General features: G+C 45.7%; 2 protein-coding genes across 3 annotated transcripts in view; one reads left to right on the top strand and one right to left on the bottom strand.

Annotated features, from left to right (window-relative positions):
* Positions 1 to 1,468, top strand: part of POLG (DNA polymerase gamma, catalytic subunit) — a 9,927-nt gene extending 8,459 nt beyond the window's left edge. The window contains exon 23 of the mRNA XM_052671819.1: positions 631 to 1,468. Coding sequence (XP_052527779.1) covers positions 631 to 692 — 62 coding nt within the window. The 3' untranslated portion in view covers positions 693 to 1,468. The remainder of the gene's footprint in view (positions 1 to 630) is intronic.
* On the bottom strand, positions 204 to 23,899 carry FANCI (FA complementation group I). Of its 2 annotated transcripts, none has more exons than XM_052671817.1 (37): positions 23,762 to 23,899; positions 23,590 to 23,662; positions 22,836 to 22,966; positions 22,320 to 22,476; positions 22,181 to 22,238; positions 21,577 to 21,618; positions 20,895 to 21,018; positions 19,895 to 19,980; positions 19,563 to 19,695; positions 19,234 to 19,326; positions 18,632 to 18,768; positions 17,613 to 17,793; positions 17,104 to 17,191; positions 16,460 to 16,590; positions 15,726 to 15,796; positions 14,701 to 14,815; positions 14,220 to 14,342; positions 13,070 to 13,138; positions 11,774 to 11,875; positions 10,787 to 10,969; positions 10,569 to 10,690; positions 10,024 to 10,188; positions 9,232 to 9,411; positions 8,329 to 8,492; positions 7,854 to 7,930; positions 7,283 to 7,399; positions 6,459 to 6,510; positions 5,753 to 5,880; positions 5,552 to 5,620; positions 5,350 to 5,437; positions 4,863 to 5,047; positions 4,222 to 4,278; positions 4,082 to 4,141; positions 3,649 to 3,735; positions 2,862 to 2,957; positions 1,839 to 1,964; positions 204 to 1,147 (listed from the first exon to the last, which is right to left on the bottom strand). In XM_052671817.1, the coding sequence occupies exons 1-37, from the start codon at positions 23,843 to 23,845 to the stop codon at positions 1,082 to 1,084; spliced, it is 4,020 nt and encodes a 1,339-aa protein (XP_052527777.1). In that variant the 5' UTR covers positions 23,846 to 23,899; the 3' UTR covers positions 204 to 1,081. The 2 variants fall into 2 exon arrangements, with proteins under 2 accessions (XP_052527777.1, XP_052527778.1); XM_052671818.1 differs by having other exon boundaries at positions 4,863 to 5,044.

Here is a 23,899-nt window from a genome sequence, read left to right as displayed (position 1 = left end):
GCCCCTGCTGCAGGTTTCAGCCTTAGCACTGCTGTGTTCTCCCCCACCAATCCCAAGGCTTACACTAGTTCCTATCTCTACTCAGCATAACCTTCTAACTGCTGCAAACGAGCATTTAATTGTTGGCTGGGGGCTGCTTTAAATAGCACCTTGTCAATACACTGCAATGTTTTGGCAGCTAAGAACCTCGCTGAACAACATCAGACACTTCACCCTTAGGCAACCTTTATTAAGAGTTTTACAGGCAAAGCGTGCCTGTGGAAAAAATACCTGTTGGGTCAGTAGCAAAGCAAATTAAACAAGTGCAAGGCATCAGGGTCAGCAGAAGCTTAACGCAGCCCCTGCTGCTGGCTCTCCAGAGGAAGCTGTCACCTGTCTCCTTAGGAGCTATGCACAGCAGCAAGCTTCAAGGGAGAACAGTCCTTGTTTCCAGCTTCCTCCTGGTGCTGTTTTTGCACTGCCAGCACTGCACAAAACAGAAGTTTGAATAAAATTAAGGCTTCTTGCCCCATACTTGCTACATGCTCCATCCCAAAAGCAAAGAGGGGCTGTTAGTCTCTTACTCTGAAGCTGTACAGTCTTTAAGTATACTGCAGAACACAAGGAACCGATTGTCCCATTGTCTTCCAGGAGAAGCACTGGATATATATCAGATAATTGAAATAACCAAAGGGTCACTGGAGAAGAAGTGATAATGTGAGAGTGTCAGAATGTGCAAGTTGTCCAGAGAGCACCCAGGAGCCTGGCTGTCCTTGCAGAAGCACACACATGGCAGGGACCGATCCTGCTTGTGCCACTTCCTTCTCTCGGTAAGAAAAGGATGTTCCTGAGGAAGATTTTCATAGCAGCACATTTGAATGGCAGAACTTGCATATTTGAATGGGCAGCAGCCAGCTTTAAAACCTGAGACACCTGACAGAGTCACTGCTTGCACACCCAGGGGGATGAAGAAAGAAGTCTTGAGTACTTGGCAGGAGAGACAATCCATTCTCTCTGTACATGCAGTTCTCCAAGACCAAGGTGAGGCTGCCACAGCACACACACTGTAGAAGGAGGTGGCAGCAATTGGCAACCACAGGTTTTATTTTTTTCGCCTTCTTTTCTTTTGGGGTTCCTGGTTTTCATCTGGCTGCTCTGCTGTGCTGGACTGGAGAGAAATAGAGTTAAGAGTACTGAGTGTGAATGTTTGTGTGAGTAGTCCAGTGAAGGCTTACTTCGAGAAACTAGATGTACAGAACAGGATTTAGCACTCTCTTCTCCTGAGCAAAAATGACGTGAAATCTGGGCCTCCTCTCCCCCCCTGAAGCTTTCCCCAAGCACCCTGTTAATTTCTGCTGCAACTCAGAGCCCAGGTTACGAATGGCACAAGACAGGGAGTGGTTGTGCAGTGCTGCATTTCAGCTTGGTGAATACACTCAGGGAAATACGGACAGAAGCACCAATAAACACTTGGACAATCAGCAAAGAAGAGCGGTCTGTTTTTTGTCCAGCACAGGTTGTGCTGCCTTCTCCAGCACTGTCTGCTAAAGGATAGCAGCAGTGGGTCCTCAGAGGTAATGGTGACAGTCCTCTGCTTACTGACTCAAACACCAGGGCCTTAAACTGTCTCAGTCCTCTAAGACCAAGACAGAGGCAACTGGTACACAGACATAAAGATCATTAAAGGTGAAGAGCTGAACCATAGGGGACTTCAGTCCTGTTCACTCACTCCTGTCAGCTTAGCATTCAAGGATTAACCCAGGTGAGACAAACTCTCCTGAAATTACTCTTAGCTAAATAGCAGACCCACGTACCTGGCAGCACAAGAGGGGAAACCCATCCTGTAAAGGAGTTCTCACCTGGTTGTTGTCTGGCTCATTTTCAGCATCCTCTGTGTTGTGCTCTTGCAGCACGCTGTCCAGCATGGACGCGTTGATGCGGAAGTCCCGGGAGGTGCTGAGCTTCATGTATTGCATCAAGTTCACCTGCAGCACCAAAGCGAAAGCGGGGGCAGAGCATCATGGCATAAGAAAAGAGCTTGGAGAAGAGACCTTATTGCAGCCTTTCAGCACTGAAAGGGAGCTTACAGGCAGTGGGAGGAATGAGTTTGTACACAGCCCAGTAGTGATAGAACAAGGGCAGATAGCTTTGAGCTAAAAGGGGAGACTGAGGTTAGATGGTAGGAAGAATTTTTTTTACTCAGATGGTGAGGCACTGGGACTGGGTTTCTCAGAGAGGTTGTGGGGACCCCCATCCTTAGAGACATTCAAAGCCAGGTTGGGGCCCTGGTCAGCCTGATTGGGTGGTGGCAATCCTGCCCAGGGCAGGGGTTTGGAGCTACATGATCTTCAAAGTCCCCTACAACCTAAGCCATTCTATAACCTTAATTTCCTATTCTGTCTAGTCCTCTGCACTGCACTAGGACAAAGTCATCACAATAATGATGTAAGAACGAAGCAAGAAGTAGGTGAAAAAAGCACCTATCCCTATGAAATGCAGTAGCCCATTGTCTTCACAAGAGCCAAATGTTACCAGCTGGATTCTGACTCATATAATGCCTCATGGTACATCTATGAATGTACATCTCTCTCCCATTTAAGAGCTGTGCTGGGGAGAGCAGGGGGAGGAAAGCTGGAATTAGGAGCTTAAATTTATGCTCACTCAGTATTACCAATGCCACCTGCTGTCACCCTGATAGCAGCAATCTGGTAGTGGTGGGTGAGGAGAAAAGGCTGAAAGAGAGGTGAGGCCCCTACATTTTCCTAATCTGAGCAGCAATCTGATCTTGTTTTTTCAAGGTGAAACGGCAGTAGCTCTGCACTATGCCATGATAATACCATTCCACTGAGTTCAGGTCACAGAAAACCTCTGCTTTATATTACCTTTGATTTCTTGGAAAGATGGATAAGGAACTTCTCATATTGCTCTATAGCAAAAATCAGGTTTGGGATTGGCTTGGTCTCCCGAAGCACTTTAGCCTGAAATGTGGAAAAGAAGGCAAGAGCCAGATTTGAAGTGAACAGCCTTAAGATTCCCTTGTACAGTCATCAGCAACAAGTGTCCCAGCAATGGCACAGTGCAGCCCCTATGTTTGTATCAGCAGCTTAGATTCCCCCACAGTCCTATGATGGCGTAGCGCGACACAGAAACCACAGTCATTCCCCAGTTTAGAAACCTACCTTCAGTAGCCTGCCTCAGTGAGCCTTGCCAGCCCACTTTGTTTCTGGGTTTAAAAGGCCTCCTGGAATGGTTCTGCAGCAAGGCTCTTCCAAGTATTGTAGTTACACATTCCACAGCCCTGATGTGTCTGACAGCCCGAGAAAAACCTGTCTGCAAAGGCCCTCCAAGTCTGTGTTTGACAGCGATGAGCTGTCATTTCATAGCTTACTCCAAATATAAAACAACCAGCTGATACAAACAAATCAGACTTTACACCTTTGTTTCATCCCTGTGAGCTTTAGCTTGAGTTTAGTACAGCTTTTTATTTCCATTGTTCTGAAACTTCTCTCTGAAGTTCAGATTGAAAAAAATCAGATTTTTACTTAGAGTCCCAAATGCCAGTGTGTCACTGGTGATGTCTGAGAAGCCACCAGGTAAAATGAGCCTTGAGGTATGGATCTCAAGCTTTCAAGCCTAGCCCATGTCCTACTAGACTTCAGTCAATCTCACCATGACTGTGGAGACTGCAGCAGTTTCATCTTCTTTCTTCTTCTTTTTCTTCTCTTCTGCAAAGCTTAAGCTCTCACTATGGATGTTCTGAAGAAGGAAACCAAGAGATAGGGTAAGCAGGGAAGAAAGACCAGCTAAATAAAGGCACAGAAGTCTTTGTGAACTTCATCCAAAAAACCCACATGAACATAAAAGGGGGTGGGATTTAAAAAAAAAAAAAAAAAAAAAAAAAAGAAAAAAAAAAGGAGTTCCCCAAATATTCTTCCTCCCCTGCTCTAACAGAAATCAACATGCTTGGTCCCAATGGTACTGAAAGATCTTCAGCTATAGTCATGTCAAGAAGATCAGTAATCTCAAAAGGTGCCCAAGCACCTGATTCACCACTCAGCATCAGACTTCAGTGCGATTTTGCCACGGTTAATTTATGTCTTACCTGTACGTAAGTAATGAATGAGTAACACTGTGGGGTCAAGTGGGAACCTGAGAGCTTCACCTGCAAAGAAGCAGAGAGGCTGGGATTACTCCCAGCTGAAGGCAATGAGCCATGTCCTGCAGTGATTTGCTCACACTCACCAGCTTTTCCAGCCTCCCCGGAACTGCATTTGAGGTGCTGCGGCAAGCTTGGATGTACTGCAAAGAAAACAGGAGTGAGTCTCTTCTAGATGCACTGTTCCCATCCTGTAACCTGTGTTTCCAGGCAAGGGCTCAAAGCAGCTCACAGAATTACCAGTGACCAATTAAGGGAGGAGTGCTGAGAAAGCATGAGGAGACCCCCTGTGCAGAGGCACTAGCTCCCATGTCCTGATCTCCTGTCCCCATGGCCCAGAACCAACGCTTCAAGCCTTGGGTGGGAGTGAGTGGGAAGGGCAGGAGTGCTGAGCACCACGAGAACACTGCTGACACTGTTCACTGTGGAACATAGATGCACACTGAAGAACCTAAAAGAGGCACTGGAACCACTCAAAGCCAAGCAGAGCCAAAGTCAGCTTGAGAAGAGCTTTTCTTTATCTCCTCTGGTATAGCTGCAGCTACTGTAGGAAGGTCACAAAAATGAGCACATGAAAGGCAGCAGAAAAAAGACTCATCTTATACAAGAGATCAACAGCCCAGTCCTAAGTGTAGCTGCTGCCAGGGGTCACTGTGAGCTTGCTGTAGCAGATGTGGAAAAAGTTATTAGATCCCAGCCATTCCACTGCCAGCAGAGCTTCACTCACATGCTTGATGAGGGAGGTGAGGATTGTGTATGTCTTGCTGAGGCTTCTCAGCAGTGAGTCTACACAGCTCCCTGCAGGAAGTGCTGTCTGCACCAGCTCATGAAAAACTGTCAGCAGAGTTCCCAGCTGCAGAATCACACCTTTCTCCAGAGCCTGGGTTTGGTTTGATGCCTGAGTCGAGTCTTCTAGAAGAAAGAGATGAATACCACATGAATGTACGTCTAATGAGCTCAGTTACACAGGTGGGAGACACAAAAGACCATCTTTTGTCAGGTGTGCATAGCAACAGCATGGCACAGGGAAAATAGTCACTGGAGGAGTCCTGTGACAACTCACTGCCTTACACTGCTGATGTGGAACCAGTTCAAGGGAGGGCTTCACCTACCCTCAAATGACACCACCTTAAAATCCCAAAATATCATTTTGCTCGTTATCTTTAGGTGTCTTTGACAAAGGTGTAACAGTAAGAGTGGGCCACTTCTATTACCTGATGTGTCTGATCCCAGAATGGTAAGCCTCTTGATAAGCCAGTCCACCTCTTCAAGGACCTTATCTGCCTGCCCCAGAACCAGCAGCTGAAACAGAAACAGCAGTAACAAAACAAGTTGTTGGAGGAGTTTGGCACAACGGGAATCTCTAAGCCACTTGTGCACGAGCAGCTGCTTGTTTCATGCACAGTTTTGACTCACACAGACAGTAGGGGCTGCAGTCTTCACGTTGACTATGGCAAAATGGGAGCGACTCTCTATTTCTACATCCTGGTGGAGGGAGAGAAAAATTCTGGTGAGCAAAACGTCAGCTGCTGTCACACGTTTTGCTTCAGAGATGAAATCAATTCTGTGATAGCACTAAGTGATGCGAGTTAAGCTGCTGCGGACTCTGCATCTTACCTGATCTATGTCTCCCAGGCAAGCATGGATATCTTGTGCAAGTTCACGCAGCAGACTGACAGGACTCTTGTACAGAACGTGGAGACTAAAAAGCAAAGTCAGCAAACCCTTACAGCAAGAGAGATCCTCTGTGGGGCAGAGAAAACAAAGCAGGGTGTTACTAGGTGCAGAATTCCCTTAGCTATTCAGGAACATCAGACACCCAGTGAGGTAAAGCCTCAGATTCAGTATGGGTTTAACAGTCTACGCTCTCAGAAGTGATACATGGTAGATGAAAATTCTAATCAAAATCCTTCAGTTACAACAATGGGCATTGCATATAATATTACAAGGGGGAATGCAGCACACTGGAGCCCCCAGCTCATAGCAAAATGGTGACCAGAAGCAATAACAGTATGAACAAGATGCATCAAGAGTAATGTTTTTGCAGTGTATAAATACCAAATTGAGCAAGAGATCTGAATAACAAGAGTAAAAAGCCAAGTGGCCTCTCTTTTGTTAATATTTATAGAGATGGAGTTTCTTTCCTAATAGCCATGCTAATAACTGCAGTCATGGCAATCTGCCACCAAATGGGACCTGAATGTACCCGAATGTATCTGCAACAAAGAGGTGAGAACAGGACAGACGCAACAGCAGAGCATTTAAGAGCCCACTATCCCGTGTGACACATCACATCTGCACGTACCCCTCAAAGCTTACATACCTAGAGCATTTTCTTTGCAAATTTTGACTGTCCAAGTAAGGAACTGAAGGAACTGTATAAGGGGAGAAAAAGATACGGCTTGGAAACTGAATTCAAAGCTCAGGATTAATCAAAAACAAACCCAAATCATTCAAAATAATGAATCACACACAGCAAAGGCAGACCTGCAGGGTCCCCTTCAGGCAGAAGGGTGTTCAGCCATACTCTGGTATGTTTGCAAAGAACACTTAAGCTACAAACAACTGAAAAGCTGGGATCCAGTCCACAGCAATGCTCCGTGTTCCCTTGGACGGAGAAACAGCCCCATTTAATCTAAGTGATGGCACCAGACTTCTGGCACACTTTTAGCGCAGTCTCTAGTCTGTAAAACTGGGGCACCTTTAGTCTTTACTTTCACCAATTCCTCCTGCATGCAGTGAGCTAGGCACTGAGCCAGTCCTTTCTGAAGAGCTGTATTTGGACTGGTCACAGATCTGCTGGCCTATTTTGGCTTTATTCCCACGTGGAAACAACACGGCATCCAGGCTCTACTAGGAGTCCCTGCTCAGGAGAACGAATGGTTCAGACTCCAGGTGCCCAAAAGTAACATCAGAATATGCAGGAGGGGGTGTGGGAAGGCAACTTGTTCTTCACTGTTCTTGCAGGCATTTGACAAGATAATGCTTGACAACTTATCAAAACTGTAATTTTAACATGGTCTAGTCTGCAAGAGAAGGCAGCACACACACGTCAAAGCTCTCAGATATCACTCCATTCTGCTAATGCTCTTTCCACACCTCTGGTTACTACACACCCCCCCACACCCTGAGAAGGCTGTGAATTACCTGCTGAGAGCCTGGGTCCAGGAGTTTGGACAAAGTGGAGAGAATTGTGATGAGTAACTGTGTTTCCTTGGAGTTGAAGTCATCTTCAGAGCTACTGAGCTGGTTCACCAGAGACCTCTGATCATGGAAAGGAGGGATAGAGTCCATAAGTATGCATGCTTCTTGCAGGGCCATATTAAGATGTAAAAAGCCAGAAGCTTCAGCAAATAAAGGAATTGGAAACATTCAAGAATGATGGAATATTAAAAAAAGAGGACACTTCTAAAGAACATGTGCTGTTCTTTGTTATGAGTGCTTACACAGAGGACCACATTCAATTCAGTCAAGTATGTTTCATGCAGCATTACGGGACCCTACAGCTCTCTAACTACATACATTTCAATCCTGCTCTGCAAACTGCCCCAAATAAGCTTTCCCTAAGGATCAAAAACTTCTCTGAACAGCCAGTGAGTCAGAGCATCAGAGTTGCTACTGCACACTATATTCTGTGGTCAAGAAATAGAGAACTAACAGCATTTGCTGCCAGAATTACCAGTGCTTTGGAACATTTGCAGCACACAGTGGTACTTACCTGAAACTGTCGGATCTGGAAGGCAGCTTTCTCTGTGACATTAATATCCGCTTCTTCTGCGTCACCATCAGTAATATCTGGCACAGACAGAGAGGTGCAGAAAAGAGCTAAATGCCAAGAGCAGAACACAGGATTTATTTCCAAAACTGGGAAGAACTGCAACTGCTCACAGCTAGGGAAGGAGCACAGGCTGCAAAACCTTAGTGAGCACAAAAACATGTCAGAGGCAAATCTTGAATGGAAGAGGGCTACAGTTGACCTACATCTGACTCCAACTGTCCTTCTGCTGACAGACTAAGAACAGGTAAACATATATCTCCAGAACTAGCTTCTGGGATGAAAATGCATGGCTGCTGAGCCCCTCTTGCTACTGAGGGACAAAGGCTGGACCCCTCTAGCTATTTATGAATAAAGAACACGCATGGGCTAGAACACAAAGGCTAGAGACCAGAACAGAATGATACCATGTGCCTACCCAGGGCCTGTAGAAACTGGGGGATCCTAGCAGTGTACAGCTGCTGCATGGTGTTGAAGATCCTCAGCAAGCCTTCCAAGCACAGCAGGGAAATGCTTTTGCCCTTCTTCTTCCCTGACTCTTCAACAGCAGTGGGAATTGAAGTGTACCTCCAAAGCAGAACCCTGCAGGACGGGAGGAGTCAAAATCACGATGCACAGTGCAAGAGCAAGAAAGGGCTGATCACACACTCTACTCTTAGGTTCATATTTTTAATATAACTAAATGGAAGTTCTTTTTCCTTTAAGAAAGAAGAGGAAAAAGATTCGCTTGTAAGAAGAATGGGGTTTGATGTGAGCAAAATATCTATTGCTTTCTTCCTGCACAGCTAAATAACTTCATCCTTCCCACATGCCAAAGTGAACTTCCAATTCCATTTCAACTCCATCTTTATGGACTCATTTCTTTCACAGTTTTCTTTCTATCTCAGAGACTACCCAGACACTGACCACTGGCATCAAATCTGTCAAAAAAAAAAGAGCTCATCTCTTGGCAGCTTGAATTTGTGAAATGTCAGCAGTTTCTATACAGTTCTATATAAATAAAATCAGAAAGGCAAAGTCAGGCAAAGCAAAGTGAGCAGCTTTGAAGAAAGTAAAATTGGTTGGTTCAAAGACGACACTTTTATTTGTAGGTAAACATCTCCTTCCTGCTCCCCTGTGCATGTTTCTTCCCTTTTTTGTTCCTTCTCCTTTCTTCTCGTTAGCTCTCTGCTGCATAGGTGATCTTGTTCTATTTCCACGTCCAAACATGCAAACATGTACCTCGCATATGGTCCTAATGACTGCAACAAAAATAGTTTCTGATCCCCCAAACGTGTTGCTCCTTTTAGGTCTGATACCTTCATGTGCCACAGTGACTCACCGTGTGATTTTGCAGAGGTTCTGAAACATCTTGTCAGGGTTTTGTCCATCCGGGCCGTCAGTCTGTCCCGTCTCCTCCAGCTGCTGCACCTTCTGTAGAGCCACACTGACAGCATAGCGCAAGAACTCCGTGCTGGAGCGCAGAACTGCCAGGCTCTCCTCGTGGCTTTGGGCATTGTCCCTGAAGGACCAAAAGCACTGTCAGGGACTTGAGGATGCACTGATAAAGCACACGGATGGCTCATCAGCACTTCATCTCTTCACACCAGGCTTCAAATCAAGTGCAACACGCTACCAGAGCAACTCCGCACATCTAGTGCTTGCTTTCAGTTTGCCAATTCAAAATCTAAATATGCATTTGCATAAGAAATCACCAGCTAAAACCAAGGTGGAAAAGACCCTTTGAGGACAGAGAAAAGACCCTTTGAGGACAGTTCCAGAGACACCAACAGGCATGATTCAAATTGATATCCGTCCCTGTTTTGTCGAAGACTGGAGCTCAAACACTGCTAAGAAGCCCCACAACTTCCAGCCCCACGACTGGAAGAACAGAAATTCTCCAAACTATTACAAGTCATAAGCAAGGTCTGGGAAAGCTTTGTCAGGACCACAGTTTCACAGCCTGGACTATGATGCTGCTCATGCAGTACCTGCTGTTCTCAGGCATGCACTGTACAAAAATTAAAACATCTGTACTGTGCATACAGTGCAGAAGACAGTCAGCATGCAGACAGCACAAAAGCAGCTCACGAGTAGGCCTTAAAGCTACTCCAGCTGTGACAGCTCCTCTCACCTGAACAGAGCTGTGAGCAGAGTAGACACAAAAGCCATAGAGAGGAAGCTCCGTGCAATTTTGTTGCCCAAGGTAGATTTGTTCTTTCCAGCTTTCTCCTTCAAGATTTCTGAGAGTTTGTTGTAACATGTGAACAGGCCTAGGACATCTTCAAATTTGTTCTTACTGCAGTAAAGTAGAAAGCATTAGTAGAGAAACTCCAGTCTTTGAGTTTCTAATTTGAAGTTTCAGTTGCTAAAATATACACTGACACTTTTTTATAGGATGAAACCGTGACATGACACCTCCCTACCTCCCCCATCATTCCTCCTTGACCTGCCCTTCTACAAGACATCATCTCACACCTCCCACAGCACATGGCATTCAAAAGAAAGACGCTCCCAAGGTTCTGTCCATGTCTGTGTCACAAGGCACATACGTTCAGAAAGCATCATTCTAACTCTGTACTGGGACTGTTATAGCTTGCAAGGAACCTGTGTCTTGCACTCTGAACAGCAAGTCACAGCACAGAAGCACTCCTAGTGCTAGAGGGTAAGATTAGATACCTGAAATTCCCCGTGTTGAAATTGTACTCAATCAAGACCTCGCAAATTCCCATCACCTGGATGGCATAGATGTTATTCTTTACACCAACACCAGAAGATGGAGAAAAATCTGCTGATTTATCCTAAGAGGTGAAGGAAATAAGTGAACAAAATCTTTTCAAAACCTGATGAGAATTCAGTGTCTTCTTCCACTGAGTCAAACTGAAAATCTGATTTACCAGTTCAAAGTCTTCCAGCTCACTCTTGATCATCCGTCGTGTGACAGATTCTAGCATCTCTTCAAAGTTTTGCTCAAATCCCACCTCCTCCTCCTCCTCCTCGTCATCTTCAGCTCCTTTGCATAGATGCACAGTGCTCTTATACCAGGCTAAACAGTGCTGGATGCAGCAGAGCAGATGGGCCTGAAAGAAGCAGCCACATTCAGCCTTCTAAACAGAGGTCACTGGCAGATGAGGACAGGCTGTTCAACGTCACAGGACAGAGTGCCACAGTGATGTGAAGAGCCATCGATGCCTTCAAAGGTTCACATCTGTGTTGACAATATGCCTAATTCCCCAGAGAAGCTTTCTGTAATCCTACACACAGCTACCTGTTTCTAGCTTCAGAAATGCTGTCTGCAGGAGCTGGCCTACATGGGATGCACAGGTTTATCTTCCACTGCCCCTGCAACCCAGCTGCTCTAACTGCTGAAGGAGACAGAAAGGGAATTTCCAAAAGGGCCCTCACTCTAGATGAAGTGCATGCTCCCTTCTCTGGATGTGGAACTGGACCACTGCATGGAAGCTTCCTTAGGGAAACACAAAAGAGTGAATTGGATTTTGTTCCCTTGGAAATGCTGTGAATTGAGATCTCATCTGCAACATTATCGAAAGAGCAAGATCAAGGTCAGACTCTTCCCTCCACTTACACACAGTGCACAATTATTTCATGTGGAATTATGTTCAAAGAGGAAAAGCAACAGTAGCTCAGAGGATAACAAAACTACGGTATCAGTGCTTTTTCCACACAGGAACTCCAAACCACTTTGATATGGAGCTCTAATATATAGCCTCAGACAAGTAACATGCCCAGCTCTATGTCATTAAAAGAATTGCTCCAAGCTAGAAGAGCATGAAGGCACAAGATATTCAGCTCATGTAGCAGCACAACTAAATTCCTATGAAACAGAAGATGTTGCGATTGTGGCCACCCAATATTGCTCTTACCAGAGGTTCTTGCAAAAAGATTTGATCTCCTTGAGCCATTATACATCCCTCAAGTTTCAGTGGAGGCAGGAGGTCTGGCTGGGGCAAGTAGTATTGCTTTATCTGACACGAAAAACAAGGAATAAAAATAACCAGTTCCTTAGTAACTGAGCCTCTTGAGTTGTTTGAATACAGAACACAATCATCTTTGTGCTCAATCCTACAAAAGGAAAACTAGCACCATGATAATGGGACCACATACGTAACTGGGCCACATCATCTGCTCTACTAGTAATTAAAATTCTTTCTTCAGGTGCTCATGTGCCTCTCAGCCAGAAGGCCAGGTCACTGCACTGAAATAAACCTATCTGATCACTTGTGCTGTTTCAACGTGCAGCATCACTTGTTTCACCTGCAGTGTTATCCATCCTTTATACAGTGGAGAAAGTTAATAGTTCCTGTTGCCCAGCCCCCATACTGAATGCTTGGTATGATGCAGCCTCCTGGCCTAAGGACTCAGGCAGCAAGGGAGGCTACACTTGGAGCTAAAACAAACCTGTGAAGGATCATGCTGGCCATCTGGCTCAGCACGTAAAGGAGACATGCTCCAACTATACTGATATAGGATTCAAATCAAACAGGGGAAGTTTTACATAATGATGATGTAATATGTTTGCACCAAATTCCCATTAACAGCCCCTTCCTACTCCAAAGCTGCCTAGGCCCTGTTCTTGTTCCCTTCCCAGACCCTATACTGACGTGGGAAAGTTAGAATTAGCCAGCAAGAACTTCGGATGATTAAAGTGAAGAAAATTACTTGTTGCAAAGAAAGCACAGCCTGTCCAATGGATTGAGAAAATGTGATTGTGTCGTTGCCATGAGCAACGCTGTTGGTAGATGAGTTAATCCTTCCAGATCCTACAAGGATTTGGGTGCTCTCCCTACGGGAAGACAGCGATAATAATTACACATCCTTGGGGATGTATGGGAGGCTAACTGTTGTGGACTGCTAAAGAACAAGGAACACATAAAGCACTTCTCTAGGCACTGGTTCTGAGATGCAGCAAGAAGTGTCAAGGCTTGGAAAAGGTTCCAAGAGATCTTTTCTCTGCCATCAGTTTCTAGACGTTTACCTAGTCAGCACTCCCAACAAAGCAGGGACTCAAACAGCTCCCTGTATAGGTACCACAGCATTTACTCATCTTTCAAGCGTGTGGCAGAACTATTTTCCTAATATTTAACCTAAATGCTTGCTATACTGGTCTCTGTGTTTAATTCTTAGTGTTTCTGCAGCCATGTCACGGGGTAGTACCTTACCTGGGACAGAAGAGTTTCCATTATAGAGCTGGCCAGCTGGGAGTTCCTGCGTAGGACATCATAAAAACCCTGAAGACAGGAAGGAAGGACAACTTGGCTTACATGAGAAAGAAAATGAACCATATGCATAATAAGTTTGCATCACAAGACAGTAACGACCCTTTGGCACTGCAAGTAGCTATGAGCAAGAAACAATGTGCTCAGTGTAAAACCCCATACCTGGCAAAGCATAGGCTTCACAGAAAGAAGGTATGAATCAGAATAAGCGTGAATTTCCTTGCAGGAGCTCTCTCACAAGCTGTATCTCCCTAGCAGCAGTGGCATCGAGCCCAGAGCGACTTTCACTGCTATTTAACACCAGCACTAGATCCAACTTCAAACTGTGAAATCCTGCTTCAAAGGCCAAACAAGTCAGTGGGGAAACTGCAGGAGGCAAAAATCCTTTCGAATGAAAAATCTCAGTGGATGGATAAGGCAAGTTAAAGTCCTGCGCCGTACCCAGAACTGGCAGCTCACAAAAGGTCAGTCCAACCAAGCCAAGAAGGAAACAAAATTTCTCTGGTCTAAACAGTGTTTCTTTCCTCAGACTAGTATCCCACAGGTAGCTCTGGAGCTTAGACATGCACCCACAAATCACTCTTTATATTAGGCCCTTCTAAGAATCCAGAATCTAAGAGGCATTAGTAGAAAGCTATGAAAGGAGGGGAGAGAGGATAGATCCCTGATCAAAGTTCAAGCAACTTTCCCCATACTCTGCAGTCAAGACTTTATTTGGAGCCCATTCACATTCAGCAACGCTGTTTCTAGCCAGCACCTGTAATATTGCTCCCCACTGAGCAACAAACACCTTTCCCATTTCCTAGACCACACCACAGGAAGAGTCACTGACACATTTTAACTCTTAAGCAATGCACCAAAGAAAACATGCTGGCACGTCTTAGGGCCTGTAATGATCCAAAAGAAAGCAAAGCAGAAGGGCTGCAAGAAACATTATAGTTCCTGGGACAAGCATGTATCCCACAAAGAACATAAGTGAGACAATGCATGGCTTTCCACAGCCATGAGATCATTATTTACCTGGGACTACAGCAGAACCAGACTACAAAACTGCTGCTAGCTGTGTAAAAGGAGGCTGAACAACCATGTTTACCTCATACAACATGAGTCGGACATCTGCTTGCTGGCTCAGACATCGCCTCAGGCTGCCCAGGATTTCAAGGCAGAAGGCCTCATTAGCTGCAGAATTATAGCAGGCATGAACATCTGCCTGGACCTGAGAGGGAATATTAGTCACATTACACTGGTTGCAGTTCTCAAGTATCACAGAACAGAAGCAAGGTGATAAGGGGCCTGACCTCTAAACAACCACTGAAAAAGTCCTCAGCATGCTGCCAGGCTCTGTATCACCGCCACAGAGCAGTGTGAATGCTCCACAGAACACTGGCACTATGAGATATAATGACTATTTTCAATTTGCATGTTGCATTTCCAAAAGCTCTGCTTCCAGGATTAACCCTTTCCCAAGACAGATCTCCATTCTGGGGAAACACCACTCTGAGTTGTTTCAAACTGTATCCTCAAAGGAGACTGTTTCACATGCCTGCACTGGAGAACTGCAGAACAGCACTTACCTGAGTGGCACCAATGGCCTGGCTGCACTGGGAAGAAGTCAAGCTGCCCAGAATCTTAAAATTTCTTAGCAGAAGCAAAAAACCAGCAACTGCAGCTTTACGAGCATCGAGCTGCCTGTGAGTCAGTGAGAGAAAAGAGAAACATGAGGAAAAAAGGAAGCAAGAAGTTCAAAAGGAAATACAAGAACAACTCAGTAATGAAAAACCGTTCACAAAAGCAGTGTGATTGGGCCCAGTGGCACTCCCCCAGAGAGCAACTCAGCCCCAAGCAGTGAAGAGTTTGGTAGTTTGCTGGGAACTCCTTTGCTCTACAGTCACAGCATTCCTTTTCTTTTTCTGCCCTGACAGTGCTCAAACTGAAGGAGAGCCCCAGATCAAGACTCAAGCATTAAACACCCCTTGAAAACCTAAATGGGAGCATCTCCCAGGGCTCTTCCCAGAACTGCAAGGTTCCTTACAGAAAGCTGGCATTTCGCTTTGCTCACTGAAATCCCAGATCTTTCCCAAAGACCAACTTCCTTGCCTTAAATAACAGTGCTCAATTATGAATTCTGTTTTCATAATCAGACAGCCATCGCCCCACAGAACTCAGCCTGTGATCACAGCATTATGAAGACAGCAGGACGTGTTGCTCAAAGCATTACCAAGACAACAAGCCTGTTTCTCTGCCGTTTTGTAAGAGATCAGAATGCTGAGATGCCACCTTCCCTCTGAGTCAGCGGCCCCATCTAAACTCTCTGCAGCATCTGGAGGCACTCAGTTGAGTATTAGAAGTGGTTTTAATTCTGCATTCTTATTTGGAGTTCCCAACAGCTTTCTGAATTTCCAAACATTGCTCATCCGGGGGTTGGGATCTGTGTCTCATGGGTAGAGCTGTGACTGTACCACAGTCCCAGGCTGAAGGGACAGGTGCCACTATCAAGTTACAGGAAGAGTACAGGAAGAAGACACTCAGCCAAAGCACACAGAAAGTATTTCTGCTCCGAAAAAATGCAAATTCAAAGAATCCCCTCTCTCCATCTTACCTGGAAAAGATAGCTTTCTGGAGAACAAGTATCAGGGAGTCCCTCACCGACATGCTGACTTTGAGCAGGGGCTGGAAAGGAACACATACTTTGGAGAGAAAAACACTGTGGCATGCCAAACCCTGGGGGCCTATGAGCTCATCTTCCTCAGGTCCATCTGGCCCTTCATTTTTAATACTGTCGTCAGTACAGCAGGGAAACCAAAATATTTTAAAATAACATAAAAATTAAACCTGGAGAGATGCAGCAGCAGGATACCTTGGCAGCTAGTGAGAACAAAGGGCAAGGGTTTGGGAAAGAACTGTCATCCCCAGAGTGGACGAAGCAGGTAGAAGTTGAACTCCAGGGCGATACCTCAGCTCAGGTAGAGAGAAATACTGACATGGAGCTTAGGCAGAAAAATCAACACTGACAGCTAAAGCTGTTCAGCTGAACACCATATACCGAGTTTTCCACAGTGTAGCATCTGGGCATCTTCCAGCTGAAAGGTCAGCACAGAGCAGATCCAGCACCATTCCAGACCACACCATATGGTTTGCTTTTTTCTTTTTTGCTTGAGGGCATATGCAAACCCAAGCTTGAAGAACAGTTCTACGCCACACTGAACAACATACAGCAGAGTATTAAGGCTTATTTTGCAAGAAGGATTATTAGATCATGCATATAATTGTGGCCTAGAGCTACCACTGGAACTAAGCTAACAAGGATACTTAGGAAGAAATGCAAAGCCTTACCTGTACTGCCCGGAGGAGCCCTTGCACTGTGTCAATGGGCAGAAAGGACAAATTGTCAAAGGTCTCTGTGACTCTGGAGGATGAGTTCTGAAGCACAAGAGGAGCAGACACAACAATATTGGACAGCAAGTCTGAAAAAAATAAAATAAAAGTAGCAGCTTCTGTCAAGCAGCTAGAACAGCCTTTATTAGGGAACAGAGCAAAGTATTTCTGTAGGGTTATAACAGGATGAGCATCGACAAGCTGAGTTCTACTGCAGGCATGAAGCACAGCATGCATACTCACAGCCCAGCTGCAGGGCCTCGCCCCACCAGAGGGCACTGAGGTATAAGAGAAGAGGATTCAGCATAGGCATCCCTGCAGCCCCAGGGACTCCCAAGCACCCACCCAAGGATGACGAGGAAGGTAAGGCCAGGAACTGACGGCCGCCGATTGCTGTGCGTCAGTTATTCCATGGCAACTGCCTGGAAACACATTTTTCACCTGCGACAAATGCAAGGTGATTTGAGACAGCTGACAGCTCAATAAAAAGAAGGAACAACTGGTTGTCTTGGCTTTGAGTCACTTCTGTGGGAGCTGAGGTTCCGAGAAGTCACACACAGAAGTGTCAACAGAGCTGCACGCGTTTCTCTCTTTACTTTTACCTATGAAGTGGCTGACAGGAGATGCTGCTTTTGTGAGGACTCTGTTCAGGACTTGCTCAAGAATATCACTTCTGATGGGCTCATGGACCTGAAATGAGAAAGAACAATAAAATCAAAACCTATGTAAGTTTAAGATATTCCTGTATATCGGAGCACAGGTCCTGTCCAGGGCAATGCAAAGCCAAACCTAAATTTACCCCTTCAGTGAAGATTCTAGTTTCAATCCCACCTCTACCACATTTTCTTTGTACCTCTGAACTTCTCTACCTCATATGCAGTTCCCCTTGTATAATATGGATTACACAAGTATCATAGCAGATGGAATAGATTAGGGTTGGGTCCTTATGAAGATGATTTCTTCCTGCTGGACAAAGGCAAAACAGAGACTAAATCTTGTACTGTTTGTACAGAACTCATGTGGATACCTCTGGCAAGGGTTTGGTACCATTTACAAAGAGAAAATGAGAATAGCCTTGCCCAGAAAAAAAGCTCTCTAAACCATACACTACCTTAAATGTTTCCAGCAGGATACTCGCTCCCAGTTTGCAAGCCTGCTGTGCTGGCAGTTTTGAAAGGCCCAAGTTGGTCTCAGCAGTTTTCCCTCCAAAGGATTTTTTTGGTTCATATGATTCCATTAGGCTGAAGCCGAGATCTACCAGTCCCTGAGTAACATGGTCCCAGCCAAACGCACTGAGGAAAACATTAAACAGACCAGGAAAGCAGCAGCTTAGTCACAGGAAACGTTTAGATTAGACCAGTCTATAGTAAAATCTTCCACAGTCGTTCCAGATCCAAAACAGCACTGAGAGACGTTTGATTGCACCAGGGAAAATGCCATCCCTCTCAAATTCATGGTTGTCTTCATGCTGAGGGGCAGGTGCTCAGCCCTCGTGTTTTGCATTCCTGGTTCTCCAACCATCAGACTTCCAACCCAGTCCACACGTCTGCTTCTTATGGGGAGTGGTTTGCACTCAGATCTCACCCAAAAGTGACCCTGAGTTGCTGTCTGAAGGTATGGATTCCACAGATCCTGGGTGATGGCGTCAGAACAGGAATAGCTGACATCAAACTAAAGGAGAACTGATGACAGATCACAGAGCTGTCCTGCAGGACGTTTAAAGGACTAACCACACGGGGAAAGCAAACAGCGAGTGAACCTATCACTCATGCCTTGATCAGAACACAAACTACAGCAAGCAGCATGACTCATACCTTCATCTTCTCTCCTGCTAGGAAGCAGACATGGTTCTGATCAGTTCAGTCCTCTGTAACATCATAAGCCAAGATTTGGGGTGGAGGGGCAGATTTAGATATCTATCTTTTCACTTGTTTAAATTCACCAGCACAAAACTGTAGTAGAAACTTTGGATTTTAACACTGTTCACTGCTGGCAACAGGTCAGCAGTGATTTTGTGATCCCAGAGAACTCTAGCAAGGCTGAAACACTCCCTCCCCTGTTTCAGCCTTGCTGAAACACTCCCCCTTCCAAAGTTCACTGAGCACTCTGCAGCACGTGGCAACAACTCACCTATTTTTCACCACCTCCAGAATTACAGCTGTTACATCATATTGCTGAGGACACAAATCCTGCAGAAACTTGGAGGCCTGTAGGAACTGCAAGTCCTTGCAGCTTCTTGTGATTGATGTTTTCAAGAAATCAAATATCTGGAACATAAAATCACAGAGTGTGAGGAAATGATCTTTGAAACGGGATCTGTGAAGTCTTGGGTATGTTCCAGGAAGAACTGATCTGCCAGAAGTCTTAGCTCTACTTCTTTCACAGAACAAATACACCAACCTCAGTAAGTGCCTCAAGGAGGGTAACTTGCTGCCAGATGTACTTTGGGGTAGCTACCACAGAGCCAAAACATTAGAAAAGGAAGGCACTGCTTCCCTTCCCACAGTACAGCACTAGCACAGGAACCATGATTCTGGAAAACTGATATTGCTCCAGGGTCTTTTATAGTGTTAAGCAAACCATAATGTACCTCTAACATAACTGCCTCCCCTGAGCATCCTGAAGCCACTTTTACCCTGATATGGCTATAACTTAATCATTCTTCCTTTCTGTTACAAGAAAGTGCAGGGTACAATCCACTGGAGTTCTCTGTGTATTTATCTCATACGTACCTGCTCTTGCAGTCTGTGTTTCACTGCAATCGAAAGCAAAAGGGCCACGCTGAAGGGACACAGGGCTTTACCAGGGTCCTTCTGTTGCTCTGTCTAGAAAACAGTAAGCTACTTCAACTGCAAGACCTCACAAGCTGAAGAAAGCTACCAGGCTCATCTCACACTGCTGCTGTGGTACAGAAAGGAACACAGCTCTTCACACTTAACGCTTCGTGATGTCATAAAACGATCGTAACACAATTCAATGCCTTCTAAAGACAACCAGCACTGACTGTACAAGCCTTGCTTCAACGCCTTCAAAAACAGTGCCTGTTCAATCTTTGCCATACCCTTAGATGTTTGATTAGTTCCTCGCCAATGTCCTGGTCCAGGTTGATAGCAGAAACGATGTGGAGGATAACAGTACCTTCCACGTGACGGAGCTGGTCGAGGGGCAGCGTGGCTACCTCAAGGTCTGCTGATCTGTAAGGTTTATCAGAACACAAACAAACAAGCCTTGAGAAAACCACCAAGCCATCCAATGCCATAAACTACTTCATAGGTGTCAAGAAGTATGTACTTGTTTAAGATTTGACAGCTCACGTACAAGGAATACTGAGAGGACAAAGGTTTCTGCTCGGGTATTTGCAGTCAAGAAAGGGAATGACAGAGAAGAACTTACTGTGGAACCCTCTGTTCTTCCTTTTGTTTCTTGTCCAGCTGATTGAAAAAACTGATGATTCCTTCTAAAACAGTTTTCTTACTGCCCTGTAAGGTAGAACAATTAATTATATCAAGCAACTGGATGGTCTGCAGGATCCCAGAGAGGTACTCTCTGTTCTTACACCAATTACAAACGTCCTGTGTTTCACTGCCTCCTACAACAGTCCTGGCATTCTTTGTCACCCTTCCTAAATTGCTGAGGCAGGGGAATGCTCTTGTATACCTCACTTCTAGGTGAAGTTACTTGGTTCAGTCTGTCAACTTCTTTTGACTGCAATTATTGAAGAGTTGCAAGAAACTGAATATCTCAGGTGCTTTTGTTTGTTGGTTGGTGAAAGATCCTTTCCAATTGATAAATTAGGAAGGCTTTCAAACTCCTAACCTTCTTTCTGTCATTACATTGCGACTAATGGATACAAAGGACATCCTGTAACAGACAGATAATTTGTCATCGTCTCAACCACGTACTTTGGCATGCATGTGGTCACAAACAAAGCAAGAGAGCCAGAGCACCAAAGAAGGGCAGGCATGTACCTGGCAGCCTGTGCCTGCTGGACAAGAACAGGAGGTGAGACATTTCTAGTACAAGCCAAACTACAATCCAGAGGAGTCACACTGCACAAGCCACTGTTTTAATAGAAGCAAGCAGATCACAAACAGTGAGCAAAGCCACGCTTAAAAATACTGAAGACAATCCACTCTGCTACCTCCTGCTCTGAGGTCATCCCTTATTTCCCAAAGGTTTGCTCTTACAGTTTCCCACAAGCAAGAACAAACCGTATCTTCCTCTCAGCTCCTCCAGGCTAAAGATAGAGGACAAAAAGCAACAAAACCAAAAAACCTGATGATGTCCCAGCACAAAGTGGGAGGAATTGGAATCCCCTAGAATTCAGCCCCTGTCTCAGCCTGGTGTACTTTTCCTCACATGCTCAGGGGGAGCAGCTCCCACAAGCTCCTACCTTTGCAGAAAGCAGCAGCAGCTGATAGACCAGGGGGGGTATTTCCTGCAGGTCTAATTTGGAGAACATCCTAAGGACCTTTTCCACCACAAACTGCAGCTCCTCTCCTGAGAGTGGAATATCCCTGTTGAATCAAAGATGCAGTCTAGTCGTTTTTATTCATTTCTTTCAGAATCCTGCAGCAGATTCAATCCATAAGAGCTCCCAAAGTCCTCGTCAGAACATACTCTTAATTTGTCAAGGCTCACAAATGAAAAACCACACATGGAAAAATCACAATCCCACTCAAAAGGCATCTACAAGCAAGCAGCAAAACTCATACAACCATATACCCACACAGCCACTGGTTGGTCTGTAACTCAGGGCATTAACAACATTCCCTATAGATTGGGCTTACAAAGGAAAATACAACAGAAGTCTCTGCTCTTAAGCTGCCAACAGCCACTAAATATTGGGCTGTGAAAAGCTGGGAAGCACGCTAGGCTCACAGCAGTATTTGGAGCATGCTTGCCCAGCTGTGTTTTGTATCCACACGGATCTGATGTGGATGTTCACTGACCAAAGCATTCATGGAGCTGTGTCTGGTGTGTCCAAACTGTGCCTTCCCCAAACTACACGAGGAATGGGACACAGACATAACTGCAGCACAAAGCACTGATGCTTGCTAAAGGGAAACAATTACCTGAACATGTTGGCAAGATGTATTACACACTGAGGATCCCACCTGGTAAAATAAGCACTTGTCAGAAAACTGAGAGGAAGTAGAATTCTTTTTTATTCCTTTATCCACTTTTCCTGTCTCCCATATCAAGATTAGAAGCCAAATTCCCAACCAGAATCAACCACTGTCACCCTAATTATCCAGATTTAGAATGGTTCCAAACTGTCCTGGTCCCCACAATAACAAATGTCAAGAAAGGAATAAAACCTAGCACTTCCTGCAATTTGTTCATGAGACACTACTCCAAAATCTGGAAATAGGGCATTCTCTCACCCTCCCAGCTAGAAAAGACACTGTCATGGTGGCACAGCTTCAGTGCTGTTAGAACAGGAAACAGGCAGTGCCACTGAACTCCTTCTCAAGGCATAACATGAAACACATAACATCATATGCCACACAGTTAAGAGGAGACGATAGCAATGTGGACACATCCAGTGACTGCAGATTTAACTCGCTTCATAACTGTAGGGTGTCAAAGGAAATTCTGTAAAAAGCCCAGATAGAAAAAGGCACCGAGAGATTTTTAAACAAACTGAAGCCCAGTGGAGCTGGCAGATGCACATACTTGCTGGAGCAGAGGGTATTTATCAGCTGTTTCTTAAATTCTTCCCCATTCAGTTCACCTGAAAAAACACGAGGCTTTCAGGAACCCACTCCAGAGGGGGGTGAGGACAGACTGGGGAGAAGGAGATGAGAAAGGTTACCTTTCCCATAAGCCAGGCTCTCCTTAGAGTTGGACAACGCGGTAAGAACAGTGGACAACAACTCCAGAGATTTCCCATTAGACAGGCTGCCTCCCTTAATAACTTCAACAAACGAGGTGGCAAGTTCAGCCAACGCGTGGCCTGGCAGCTGGCGAGCCTGGGAGGAGGTGGAATAACACTGAAGATGGGCACAGGAGAATTCCTTGCATGTGTCCTCACCAAATACCAGAAAAGGACAACATTTCCCACAGTGCAACATTCCTAAAAAATGAGTTAACCCCCAAGGCCTCTATCTCATGCTGTCCTTCATAGAATGGAGCAGTGAATCAAATAAATACAATTACGATTTTGGAGTTCAGATCTAAATATCCAGAGATCATATTACATGCAAGGCAAATTCCAAGACCAAAGCAGATCTGCAGATAGGGCATAACTCATTTTCCTCAGAGGTCTGGTGAAGTGCCTCAGTTTGCTCACTGAAGGACCAGAGGAAAGCCAGCACAAATAAGCTCCTACCTCCAGCATCAGCAGCCCTATGATTTCGGACACTTTGCCCACATGCAGATCGCCTGATTCCACAAGTGGGACACAGTGCTTGTAAACCTGCAGCCTCCTGAGAACACCGCTTGGCTGGGAACATGGGGAGCCTTATCATGAGAAAATAAAGAACAGGAAAAGAGTTATACAAGCAACAACATGTCACTAAACAGTAAATTAGTAGGGCTGAACTGTCACCCAACCGCAGCTCCCTTTTTTATATATTTGACAGAACAGATAAAAAAGCAAAGTAGAGGAAATGAGAATCTCTAGGATAAAACAGCTGAAACACTCAGCACCGTTATCACACTCCTTGGTTCTCTCAACTTGCTGTCCAGTCAGGAAGCACCAACGTTTTGAGGAGAATTTGCTTGGTAACTCAGCTTCAGCTGGCCAGTTCCGTTCTACTAAAAGACACCTAAAGGCTCCCAGAAGAAAATCCCATATGGAGTCACAGAATGGCTCGGGTTGGAAGGGACATTAAAACCTACCCAGCTCCAACCCCTGCCATGGGCTGGGGGCAGCTCAGACTGCCCAGGGCCCCATTCTACCTGGCCTTGGCACCTCCAGGGATGGGATAGCTCTGTGGGCAGCTGTGCCAGTGCCTCACCACCCTCTTAATGAAAAAAAACCCTAACATCTAACCTAGACCTCCCCTCTTTTAGTTTAAAGCCTCACCTCCCCTCTTCCCCATCAGGCCCTGTCCCCACCAGCCCCCAGACGCATCACCCACCTCTGAAGATCCCCCTGAGCAGCGCTGCCGTCTCCCTGCCCCTCAGGGCTTGCCTCGTCACCATGTCACCCAGCTGAAAGAGAAGGCCGCGCCGTGAGCCTGACTTGAGAGCAGGAGAAGCCGCTCCCCGCCCCCCCGACAGAGCCGGCGGAGCACCCTCTCCCCCAGGCACCTCGCCTTCCGCCAGGCCCTGAAGAGCCTCCTGGAGCCGCTCCGGGCTCTCCTCGGCCGCCAGCTGCAGGATGCGCTGCGCCATGGCGCGGCTGCTGTCATCCGCCGCAGCGCCGAAATTCCCGCCCGGAAGCGCCTA

Source organism: Tympanuchus pallidicinctus, unplaced genomic scaffold (assembly GCF_026119805.1).
Source record: "Tympanuchus pallidicinctus isolate F22 unplaced genomic scaffold, pur_lepc_1.0 scaffold12, whole genome shotgun sequence".
Classification (NCBI taxonomy): Eukaryota; Metazoa; Chordata; class Aves; order Galliformes; family Phasianidae; genus Tympanuchus; species Tympanuchus pallidicinctus.
Note: the sequence above shows the minus strand (reverse complement) of the source record. Positions and strands in the feature narration are given on the sequence as shown.

What these genes read in the sequence shown, in the direction of transcription:
- FANCI (XM_052671817.1), bottom strand. Translation starts at nt 23,845, where the DNA reads ATGGCGCAGCGCATCCTGCAGCTGGCGGCCGAGGAGAGCCCGGAGCGG. An exon ending in TCCTGTCAGCCACTTCATAG is followed by an intron (nt 16,591 to 17,103) that starts GTAAAAGTAAAG and finishes TATTTTTTTCAG; the next exon opens with ACTTGCTGTCCAATATTGTT. An exon ending in GGCTCCTCCGGGCAGTACAG is followed by an intron (nt 15,797 to 16,459) that starts GTAAGGCTTTGC and finishes GTTCCTTTCCAG; the next exon opens with CCCCTGCTCAAAGTCAGCAT.